The sequence below is a fragment of the Solanum dulcamara genome, chromosome 4 (assembly GCF_947179165.1).
Source record: "Solanum dulcamara chromosome 4, daSolDulc1.2, whole genome shotgun sequence".
Lineage (NCBI taxonomy): Eukaryota > Viridiplantae > Streptophyta > Magnoliopsida > Solanales > Solanaceae > Solanum > Solanum dulcamara.
In genome coordinates, this window is record NC_077240.1 from 41,470,114 (window position 1) to 41,483,107 (window position 12,994).

At 33.7% G+C, this 12,994-nt stretch overlaps 2 protein-coding genes across 2 annotated transcripts; one reads left to right on the forward strand and one right to left on the reverse strand.

The window, feature by feature from the left end:
* Window positions 1–3,922: 3,922 nt before the first annotated feature.
* Window positions 3,923–5,574, forward strand: LOC129885005 (uncharacterized). The gene is made up of 2 exons (XM_055959255.1): window positions 3,923–4,467; window positions 5,129–5,574. Exons 1-2 carry the CDS (start codon window positions 3,961–3,963, stop codon window positions 5,561–5,563), a joined length of 942 nt encoding a protein of 313 aa, XP_055815230.1. The 5' UTR covers window positions 3,923–3,960; the 3' UTR covers window positions 5,564–5,574.
* A 1,759-nt stretch (window positions 5,575–7,333) lies between these two features.
* On the reverse strand, window positions 7,334–10,153 carry LOC129884224 (uncharacterized). Its single transcript, XM_055958556.1, has 7 exons — window positions 9,878–10,153; window positions 9,023–9,424; window positions 8,597–8,845; window positions 8,391–8,501; window positions 8,160–8,255; window positions 7,570–8,084; window positions 7,334–7,487 (listed from the first exon to the last, which is right to left on the reverse strand). Exons 1-7 carry the CDS (start codon window positions 10,151–10,153, stop codon window positions 7,334–7,336), a joined length of 1,803 nt encoding a protein of 600 aa, XP_055814531.1.
* Window positions 10,154–12,994: the final 2,841 nt, after the last annotated feature.

Sequence of the window (12,994 nt, forward strand, 5' to 3'; positions counted from 1 at the left end):
AACCATTTTGTTGCTATAACAAACATCATGAATCACTCATTGGAGTCGCTTACAGCTTGTTTTAGTTATGATTTTGGTCATAGTCAATTGAAATCCAAAATCCAATTCACTTGCAGCTGTGATACATGTCATGCTCATCCACTTGATTTCTTACCGAGGCAATGATGACACTTTGCCTATTTAAACTTGCCTCTGTTTCGACTTCTCTTCTTGACTTTCATTTGTGTTGTGAATCCAAGAAACTAAAGCATCGTGACTTCTTTTCTTCGACTCCAAAGGTTCTTACTTTCCATTTTCTAGGATTATGTCCATGTCTTCTTCAGCCCATCTTCACGCACTAGAACATCTATCATTGCCCTCACGAATTATGTTGAAAATATGTTGTTGTCTACCTCTGTGGAGGAGTAAGTCAAAGAGGACCTTCCAAGTTGATAAGGAGAAAAGGGAAGACTCCCATCAGCGAACCTTCATCTGCCAATTAAGAAATCAAAACAGAGGTAACTGCTTATGATATCATACCTAGAACTCGTGAACTTTACTAATAACTATCAAAGCAATAGTCAGGGTAAACAAGTTGAGGAGTATACTTCTTTGATTCTGGAGGAGCTCATTTTAAAAGAACAGAGGATTGTGATTGGGGGAAGGTGAGGAGAGTTTTACTCAACCTCAGAGGATGTGTCGTATTATACACCATTTCTGTGGCTCTTCTACTGTGTACACCTACCCCTTCACCATAGGATTTAAACTTCCAATGCTGGATGATGTCGAGGAGTTTTGCCAGATGTATAGAGTTTGATTGGCTCAGGTTGGGCCTAAAAGTTTGGCAACTTTTCGCACCTTTTGCACATGTATTCTCCTGGGTTGTACTAGAGTGATATTATTCATAGTATACTTTACCTAAATCTCTTAATGGAAAAGTTTAATTACTATACATCCCTCATTGTATCAAAATTACCCGATATCCCCTTTTTTTCAACTTTTCTGATACATTAGATTTGTATCTGATACATCAATTATCCAATCAGTAATTAATGAATATCATCTATTTATGGATAGTATCTTAATATAAGGGATGATTGGTTCTTCAAATCAATTAGTGATCTAATTAATGGGATTGATTTGGTTAAAAAAAGAACGGTTGTGCAGTTGAAGATTTAAGCCAAAAAAAAACAGAGCATAAAAACAAACCAACTTCATTTCCATTTTTTTTTTCAGTTTGGGTTATGTATCTGATAGATCAGTTATGTATATGATACATCAAGTGTTAAAAAAAAACAATTGTTATGTCCATGAAGATTCAAGCAAAAAAATATAGCGTCGTCTCGAATGGAAAAAACAGAGCATCAATTCATACCGAAGTTGATTTCAATTATTTTTCAACTTTTGTTGATACATAAGTTATGTATCTGATACATAACTTTAGCTATAGAATAGTTAATGCACATCAGCTATTTATGGATAAAAGATTGGCTCTTTATATCAATTACTGATCTATTAAAGAAGGCGACAGTTATGTAGATGAATTTTGAAGTCAAAAGTCAGAGCATCGACTACAAGGAAAACAACAGAGCATCAATTCAAAGCAAACTTCGCGTTTCATCAATTAATCGATATGAATATCCCGATACTACTGAGACATTCTGGAGTTTGGCAATCAGATATTACTTATGAACAATACAAAAGTGATGGAATCGTTGTCGGTGACAATGTATCTTACTCAAATTTAAAAGCAGCAATCGCTGCTGAATTGAGTGTGGATGAATCAGAGAAACAAATTGAAATCCGATACATAGTTGAAGGTAACTCGTCGCCAATATATATTCGTAATGATATGGGTGTTAATCTTTACATAGAGTTGAAGAAGAAAGAGCCTGGTTTCGTGAATTATCCCCTGTGCATATCAAGCTTTGATATAAAAAGATGTGAGATAAAATCATTCGACAGTACATCTGGAGCAATCGTTTGTGCCGAATCAAATGCGAATGAGTTCCATAATTTTGGTTTAGAAGAATCTGGTAAAGTTGCAAGTTGTTATATAGCAGAATTGGAGTTGACGAACTACATAGATGATACAAATGGTGCGGAAGTGAAGGAGAATCAATTCTATAAGGATAAAGCAACTCTAGTTGATGTAATGGCCAAATACAAAATCAATATTGAATTTAATTTCAAGGTTAAAAGATCCGACAGTAAAAGGTATGCGCATATTCTGCATTTGGAAATTTTGATGTTGGATAGTATCCAACAGTATGTATCAGATACATATTACTGTGTGTATCTGATACATTCTTAAAATAAAATAATTTTTCATGTCATGATACATCAAAACTCCATTTCTGCATTTAGAAATTTTGATGTTGGAAAGTATCCAACAGTATGTATCAGATACATATTACTTTGTGTATCTGATACATTCTTAAAATAAAATAATTTTTCATGTCATGATACATCAAAACTCCATTTCTGCATTTGGAAATTTTGATGTTGGATAGTATCCAACAGTATGTATCAGATACATATTACTGTGTGTATCTGATACATTCTTAAAATAAAATAATTTTTCATGTCATGATACATCAAAACTCCATTTCTGCATTTGGAAATTGTGATGTTGGATAGTATCCAACAGTATGTATCAGATACATATTACTGTCTGTGAATGATACATTCTTAAAATAAAATAATTTTTCATGTCATGATACATCAAAACTCCATTCCTGCATTTGAAAATTTTGATGTTGGATAGTATCCAACAGTATGTATTAGATACATATTACTGTCTGTGCATGATACATTCTTAAAATAAAATAATTTTTCATGTCATGATACATCAAAACTCCATTTCTGCATTTGGAAATTTTGATGTTGGATAGTATCCAACAGTATGTATCAGATACATATTACTGTCTGTGCATGATACATTCTTAAAATAAAATAATTTTTCATGTCATGATACATCAAAACTCCATTCCTGTAACTCAGTTAAAAAATGATAATAATGCTGTCAGTATGTATCAGGTTCATAATACTCTATGTATCAGATGTTTTTTTTTTAACAATACATACAAAGAAGCATGTATCAAGTACATGGGTTGACACACTTCCTATCAGTATGTCACTGTATTTGTTGATCTTATAAATGAAAAAATATTGATATGATACATGTCATTTTTTTTAATACAAATGCAGTTATGTGATAGTATGCCTTTCAGAAGGATGTTGTTGGAGAATGAAAGCTTCATGTTGGAAAAAAACGGATATATTCAAAGTTAGATATTTCAATAGTGAACATTCATGTGCATTGAGAGATAGGATTTTCAACAAAGTTCATGCTACAAAGGCTTTTGTTAGTGCATTCACAGCCCCTAAATTGGTTAATCATAAGAGAATTGTCACCCCTAATGATATACGAGAGGATATTAAATCAGCGTATGGAATTGATATTACCTATCAACAGGCATGGCGTTCAAAAGAGCATGCTTTGCAGATGTTAAGGGGAAAACCTGCTGATGGATATAGACAGCTGCCTGTATATATACATATTCTAAAAACCGTATATCTAAATTCGTACATAAGTATGCACAAGTCATCAACTGATGAATTCATGTATTTGTTCATAGCGTTAAGGCCCTTGATGAGGGGGTTTCAGTTTTGTCGACCAGTAGTTGTTGTTGACGGTGCACATCTTGATGGACCTTATAAAGGGACGTTTGTATCAGCTAGCACACTTGATGGGGCAGGTATTACTTTCTTATACTGTTTCTTATTGAATAATAGTGTGTCATCTCATTTTTCACGTTTGTTGTAATTCTGATGAATTCTAATAACTATTGTATCGCTATTATTGATTTATTAGGTTGCATATTGCCGTTGGCGTATGGTATTATTGATACGGAAAATGATTCATCATGGACGTGGATTTTTCAGAATTTCAAGAATGCATTTGGAGAGAGGGACAATATGTGTGTTGTATCAGATAGGAACGAAAGCATAATCAAGAGTGTAAGCATGGTATTTCCCAATGTTCCTCATTTTGCATGCATATGGCATATATGGAAAAATGTGTGTACTAAATACAGAAGGAGCAAAGCTGTACTAAGTGACATCTTCTATTCAATGGCCAAGGCATACCGAAAAGATGAAGTCGATAAATTAATGGCCAAAGTTGAAAGAATCGATCAACGGGTGGCACAATATTTAAAAAATGCAGGATACGAAAAGTGGTCAAGGGTTCATGCCACTGTCAACAGGGGTAGAATGATGACTTCTAACATCGCAGAATGTATCAATGGATGTCTTGTTGAAGCACGAGAGCTGCCTATAATTGACTTTTTGGAGCAAACGAGAATGTTATTTGGTTCTTGGAACTGCAAAAATAGAGAAATAGCATCTTATACAAAACATACTTTGGGTAGAAAATTCGAAGATATCCTAGTTTCAAACACGATCAAGTGTTCGAGAATGAAGGTACACGATACATACTTTCTGACGCATATATACTGATACATCAGTTCTGGTACATGATAGATACTTTCTGATACATACTTTCTGATACATATATATTGATACATCAGTTCTAATACATCATTTCTGTAATTGAATCATACTTTATGATACATATATGTGTTATTTATTTCTTGGTGGCTGATGATTCATCAGTTATGTATAACATGTGCTAATTAAATAATGAAACTTCAATTCTGATACATAAGTTCTACATTTGATACATAAGTTCTGATACATATATGTAAAGATTATTTTCCTTCAGTCTGATGATTAATCAGTTATGCATAAATTGTTCTAAATATATACTTATACATCAGTGTAGATACATTATTAGTGTAGATGATACATAAGTACATTATTAGTGTAGATGATACATAAGTACTGACATATATAAACATAACATGTTTAAAATACATACTGATACATCAGTTCTGATACATCATTTCTGTAATTGATACGTACTTTCTGATACATATATGTGAAATTTATTTCTTGCTGGCTGTTGATTCATCTGATATGTATATCCTGTGATAATTGTTACCCTTTAACATCAGTTCTGATACATAGTTGTGTATGTGAGGAAGCAGTACTGATACATAAATTTGAAATATAATTTCTGCAGGTTGTTACTTCATCAGAGTATCTTTATTCTGTTTACGAATTAGGTATAAGATACATTGTGTGTCTAGAGAGAAAAACATGCACTTGTGGTAGATTTCAACTAGACGAGATACCATGTCCACATGCAATTGCAGTGTTGAAGAGCAAGAACATTACTGACCTGCACCCATATTGTTCTGATTACTACAAACCAGAGGCGTTGGCAAATACTTATGAATTACCAATGGTTCCAATGCCAGATAAGAAAGACTGGACTGCTCCGAAGGAAATTTTGGAAGAAATTGTGTTGCCTCCAATATACAAAAGGATGCCAGGAAGACCAAAGAAAGGAAGAAAAAAGTTCGCTAATGAGAAAATAACAAGTAGCACAAATTCTTGTGGACGTTGTGGCCACGAAGGCCACAACAGAAAGACTTGTAATTTCATTCCTAAATAGATATGATGTTTGTGGTATCTCGGTGTACATTCTAATTGAATCATAAAATAACATCTATTATTATAATTTATATTTGAGTTTGACACGTGACATAAATATAAAAATCTTTTAATGACAATTTTTTTATGTATCAAGATTAGAACATTTTATTGCTACAATTTTTTTAAAAATAAAATACAAGACGTCCATCGGTTCGCCATGACTTGGATTAATGACAAATCTCACATGGTTTATTTTTTGGATCGTTATTTTCCCAAACATAAACATTCTTGCATTTTCGACAACCATAATTACACAAAAGTTGTTGGTGATACATAAGATCCTATTTGATATAGGTTGTAGATTATCATATGCAGTAAATCTTGATAAATATGAATCTGATACATAAGCAAGATGTATCATATACTTTAAATCTTGAGACATAGAATTCTTATGCAAAAAATTAATGTATCAGAATCATTAAATATTGAGAAATGAGAATCTGATACATGTGCATGATGTATCCTAATAAAAAAAAACTTGATTCATGTATCAGAATTCACAAAATGTGACACTTATGAATATTATACTCGATACAAGTTTGATACAGTATAATATAAAACATAAACTTAGAATTTATATTCCATTTTGACACCAGAGAAAAACATAGTAAATCTGAGGTATGGAAATATTAAAATATACTAAATCTGATACATTACAGTTTATGTATCAGATACATTGGAAGAATCAGAATCACCTAAAATGTTTACTATCAAAAAAAAATTATTGGACATCAATCAGTTCTCCTTGGTTTGGAGATATGTCTCTTCTTGGTTTTTTTGGATCGTCGTTATCGCTAACATAACCATCCATGGCCTTCTGACAACCATATCTCCATAAGAGTGCGGCATATCTTGAACGGAAGAATTCAGCGTTTAGTACGGTACTTGGAATAGAAATTCCATCACTAAGATATTCAGCAAACATGGCCAGGAAAACTCCACAATCCCTGCAAATAAAGGAATACAGGAATTTAAAAAAAGTAAAATTGACATATGAATGATTTAGGTATACATAGCCGATGTTAATACTCACAAGCTGCCACTTCCCTATTGCGCAATTCCTTCAACATACTCAACTGCTAATGGGTGATGTGGTTCAAGCATATTACCGGTTGATTTGTCCTTGTATGAATCAAGAGACGACCAATCAGTACGTTCGTTGTTGTCAAAGAAACCACTGTCTTGCAGGTATGTTGGTAGCATTGCTGCTATCTTTTGGATCTCTTGGGAAGGGTTGCTACTTCTTCGTCTAGGCGATGAATCATACACACGTATCAACCTCTCTTTCAACACAACTACCGCAAGAACCCAATGAAAATCCATGTCGCAGTTTACTGGAATGTATACCTCATCTACCAAATGCCAGGGCAAACCGGCTGGTATTGAGAAACCTCTTATTATGTTCTTCACGGATCTCTCTTGATGAGCTGTAACAGTGGACCTTGCCATATCTTCTTGTGTAGAAATGTTAGTTGGAAGGTGATAGTAGCGTGTGTGTGCATATTCGATGTAATTTTTGAAAATGCAATTTGTCGTTGTGTATCGATACTGATTGCTCAACTGCATCTTCTATTTCTTCCGAAGGTAGTAAAATATTACATCGATGTGCTGCACATTTTAAGAAAGTATTAGTTATATAACAACTAGCATCATGTATCAGATTATGTATGTATCAGATACATTTATCTATCTATGTATCAGATACATTGATATGTATGTATCATATTATTTATGATGAAATTTTTACCTCATCGTTCCAGCATCTGTCCGGCTGTGACATTAGGTAAAACCAGTTCTTATCTTTAGGAAATGCCACAACAAAGTCCATTTTTTCAAAGCCGAATGAAGAGCACTTAGATCTGTAATGATCCTCCTTCGAATTCCTGAATGGAAACTTGTAGTTTAATAACATAACAAATATAATACACAACTTGTATGGGTATAAGTTGAATATGTCATACTTACTTGTTGCCATGTGATTTTAGAAGTCCTTTATCTATCCATTGAGAGTAGTCTGTGACAAGCTCGGAAGGGGGTTGATAGCATATACCAAAACCTTCAAAAGGGCGTGTCTGATGCGTAACATCTGACAAATTTTCCTTTCCCTTTTCACTCGACCCAAAGTTTGAAAGATACGGCGACTGTAAGATTTTCGAAGGAATCCTGCTTCTTCGAGATGGTGTCTTCGCATCGTCAGACAATACATTAGCTTTTGATGGAAGAGTGGTTGGTAGCTGGCTATCGCGTAATAGACATTCATCCTGAACTTGCTCATGACTAACAGCTGTCAATGGCATGGCTGGTAATGGAAGTCCGTATATTAGAGCATCTATCACATCCAGAGTTTCGGTCGAAAATGGTGCTGAAGTATTGGATTCTGATGTGCTTGGTTTGATTTTTTCTTTTTCAATCTCCTCAACTTGCTCTTCTACTTTGGCAGATTTATCATCAGCTACTCTTCCATCTTTCTTTCCAGTGTTCTACACGTAATGTATAACGTCATTAAAAAAAATAATAATGTTGACTTTATCTCAGTAAAGAATCTGATACATTACCTGTAATGTATCAGAATCAGCAATAAGCTGATCAGTATCTGCTCTTTGTGGTTCCATTTGGTGTGCTGATACATCCTTGACGGATGGTTCATCTTCCTGGAAACATAATAACATTTACTTATGATATAAATGTACTAAATGTCTAGATATATATATATTTAAAGAGGTAGAGCTTATACAAAATATATATATAGAATCAAATTATTCATCAATTTGTTTCTGATACATTACCTTTAATGTATCAGAATAAACTTGCTGATCAAATAATTCAGGAACATCTGCTAAAATGCTTTGTTCCGATATGTTGTCCACCTGATTTATCATGGTGGATGGTTCAGGTCCCTGAAAACATAATAACATTTACATTTGATACATGACAATGAAAAGTATCCAGAAGTTTAAAAGCATAAATATCAAATATTACATGATGTATGTACCTTAATATCTTCCTGGACATTAGATTTGTCATTTTTTGGGGGTGGGTCAGATTTATTTGCAAAATTGTGCACCTCCAATCCAGTAGGTGCTTCTTGTTGTTCAACCACATGGAATGATTGATCAAAATCATCTTTTTTAACTTGAGATGATGTGCCAGTCATTCGGTTCGCCATACTGTCGATGGCTTTCAAAAGATCAATGTGATTTGAATCCATTTTGTTCTCCAAACGCTTGAACTTCCGGTCAACCTTGATACATGTATATGAAAAATTAGAATGTATCACCTAATTAAAAGTATATTGTACGTGATACATCTTAAAGTAATAACTTACGTATCTCTTTAGAGACTTCTTTATGGACTTCTTCAATGCTTTGAATTGCATATGAATAATTCGATCCGAATGACCGGAAGTTTCACCTCGTACAGCTGACTTCGCCCCTGGTACATTGTCAGGAGAAATAAGCTTTTCTGATTCCTTTGGTGACTTTGCCCCTGGTTCATTGTCAGGAGAAACAACATTTCCTGATTCATTTGGTGATAAGAAATCCTTGTGCATGTTGGCTGTTTCTACTTGAATTGACTTTTTAGCAGGGGAAGTCTTCATTCTCTTGGAAGGAGGTGGAGAAGATGTCTCAGCGACATCCCTGGATCTCTTTAAAAATTCAATGGGTGGTGTTGTTGAAAAGTCCTCAAATCCAGTGATTTCATGAGGTTTTCTGAAATTGACCTTGGCAGCCGATGTTGAATCTTCAGGTTTCTGTTGGCTGTCATGAACGACAATAGATTCCATTTCATATTGAGATTGGACAATGTTGGAGCATTGATACTGCAAAAAAATTGAATAATTGATATATGTTAATGCTGATACATAAACATGATGTATCAGAAACATTAATCCTTCATACATGCTAAACTGATAGAAAAACAACATTATCTGATACATACATGCAGATGTATCATGAGATGTAATTCTTGATACATTATAATTTGATACATAAGATAGAGTTTTCATGAGTTGTAAACACTGATAAATGAGTTTGCATGAGCTGTAAATACCTTTCTGATACATACCATTATATGTATCAGAAAGGTTATATAAAGTATATGTATAAGATACATTATATCTTGATACATTTATATCCTGATACATAAATATATGAGCTGATACATCTACCTTATGAATCAAATTATACTGTATCAAGGTCATGGATATATAATGTATCTTAAATTTTATGTATAATGAATCAGTGCATAAACGAATAATATTCAAAGCATGTACCTCACTGAAGATGGTAGACATGAAGGTCTCAAATTTTGGCTTCACGGCGACAACACGCCAGTTAAGAATTCTGGGAATTTTATTGCCCACTCTTACAGCAATTTCAGAGGGAACTTGAGATGCACATTCATATATCCAAACATTCAGAGCGTATGGCATGCCGCCTAGACGATACATTTGTTTGGCATTTGAAAACTCCTGACGCATTCCTTTTATCAATTTTGAATATACTAATTTCCCCCATGGATATTGCTCATAACTACCATCTTCTACCATCTTAAAATCATCAACTGATATAGGTGCATCACCTAGTTGAGAAAAAACAAAAGTATGGATGAAATAGAGAATGGCCATCTGAACGGCATCTTCGTTTGTTTTCCATCCTCCAACCAGAAAACGCTCAACAAAACGAGCTTTGTTGACCCCATTTTTGGCACCAGGAAAATATAAAAACAATAATCTACTTGCTTGATCATCAGAATACTTGAAGTCATTCATATTACCGGTGCATCGCAAACCAGTAATGATAGCAAAATCATTTATTGTAAATCGCAGTATATTACCCTGCACATGACGAATGTGCAGTTCTTCTTTGTTTTTTTGGTCTACCTCAAGAAGTAAGAGGCATTTGATAATTTGCCCTTGAAAGTTGCAGTTTGGCATATCTAAGTAGTGACCAAATATAGATTGCCTAAATAACTTTATACCTTCTTCACCTATTGATGATTCAAAATCATCAAGAAAAATAGCCCTATATGCCGTTCCGAATCTCAATGGGTGTGACGGGATCTTCTTGATGACGTATTTCATTCCCTGCATTGACATAAAAATGGTTAAATACAACTTGAACTCTATACATGGATACGATGTATCATATGCATTAAGATATCTGATGCATAAGATGAGATTCTGATACATACAGAAGATGTATCAGAAATAATTATATATTATATTCTGATATATACATGTATATGTATCAGAATCATTAAAATTTGAAACAACAAAAAATGACACTTACACATGGTGTATCAGAAATAGTAAATTCCTAAAAAAATTGCATTTGAAAAATACATTATGTATCTGATACATAAATGTATATGTATCAGAATCATTAAAACTTGAAATAACAAATACTGAGGCTTAAAGATGATGAATCAGGATTAGTAATTCTCAAAAAATTTCATATGAAACATACATTATGTATCTGATACATAAATGTAGATGTATCAGAATCATTAAACTTGAAATAACATAAACAGAGACTTAAACATAATGTATCAGAAATAGTAAATCTCAAATAATTACATTTGAAAAATACATTATGTATCTGATACATAAATATATATGTATCATAGTCATTAAAAATTAAAACAACAGAAACTAAAACTTAACAATGATGTATCAGAAATAGAAAATCTCCAAAAAAAATACATTTGAAATAGATAATATGTATCTGATACATAAATGTATATGTATCAGAATCATTAAAAATTAAAACAACAGACCCTTAAAGATGATGTATCAGAAATAAAAAACCTCCAAAAGATTTCCTTTTAAAAAGATATTATGTATCTGATACATAAATGATATGTATCAGAAACATTAAAACCTTCACAAAATTTTCATTCTAAAACAAAAAAACTTAATTGAACACATACCTTTGGGAGATTAGGGCGTGTTGTAACCCCTTCAATCTTTTTGACTATTTCATTGGGTGCATGTTTAACTGTAGCTTTTGACTTCAAATTCTCACGTAGCTTATTCATCACTGCTGGATCGTTACGATGTTTGGATCTAACTTCGTCGTAACCTTCCCAAGACGAATCAGACCCGGGAGAAACAAGAATTCGTTGATTTTTAGTGGACTGTTTGAGACCATGAACGGAATCCATATGTATAAGCTAAAGTATGAGAAACACAAATAGAAAGATTTACAGAAGAAAGCAAATGATAAAAAATTAGAAGATTTTTCAAAGATTTTCAGAAGAAATCAAAATATACAAATTTTAGGAGAAATCATATTGAATGAGGATGAATTAAAGTTCCATATAAGGAAAGATTGATACATTACCTTATTTGGAACCTTGAAATTGATTAACACTTGAAGAGTAACTAACTAACAAGAGCAAATTAGGGCAAGAATAGAGGAATAGGGCGGATGTATCAGTGACTTTTAGAGAGAGAAAGGAAAAGGAGGGAATTTGGAAATTTTTTGGTGTATATGGGAGTAAAAGTAAATATATTAGGGGAAGTTGTGTAAAAGGGTAATTTACCCTTATTCATATGCTTATATGGGAAAAAGTAGCCTTAGTTAGCAATACCAATGAGGATTACGATCGAGGTTTGTATGAGAGCTTCCTGCTCATGCCGATCGAACGACTACACAACCCAGGGTGATTCCTGTGTCTCAAACCATAGAGAAAATGCCATAAGTACCTTTCATCGTACATTCTTCATACCTCCTTTTTTCTTTTTTACCTGACATAATTCCTTTTTGACAACAACTTCCACGTCTATCTTTTAGTGGTGTTTTTGACATTTTATACTGATTAGAAGCCATTTTACGTACTTCTACCAAATGTTTGATGTCTCGGAATTTCACTACAATTTCTTCTGGATAAAAAGCCAAAAATCACAATGAGTTTTAGGTTCCTCTTTTTCGTCCCGCTTCATCACTTGACCTGTCTGTTACAATTCTTCAGATATTTCCATGAAGAAAGCTTGAGTTAATCTTCTTACCTTATTTGGGATGCAACCTAGACAATTCGGAACTTGGAAGCTGAAGTTTTGGCTATTGCTCGGGAAGGTGGAAGTTCCCAACCAACCCAGTCTCCCTTTTCATGCTATACAAAATGGAGAGACCCAAAATAAGATGGGACTGAAGAGGAAGGAATCAACTCCCAATTACTCCACGTAGTCTAGTGGGTAAGCTCCGAAAGAACTTAGAGCCTGATGTAGTGGTGATATAAAATGACGTAGAATAAAAGGAGAAGATAGCGAAAAGAAAGCTCAAACCGAATGGGGAAGGTTCAATTGAGTTGTCGGCAGTCCCTAGGACTCAGGTTGCTACCATGGAGCATGTTAACGTTGGGGCTCTAGCAGTCACGAAAGAGTTCC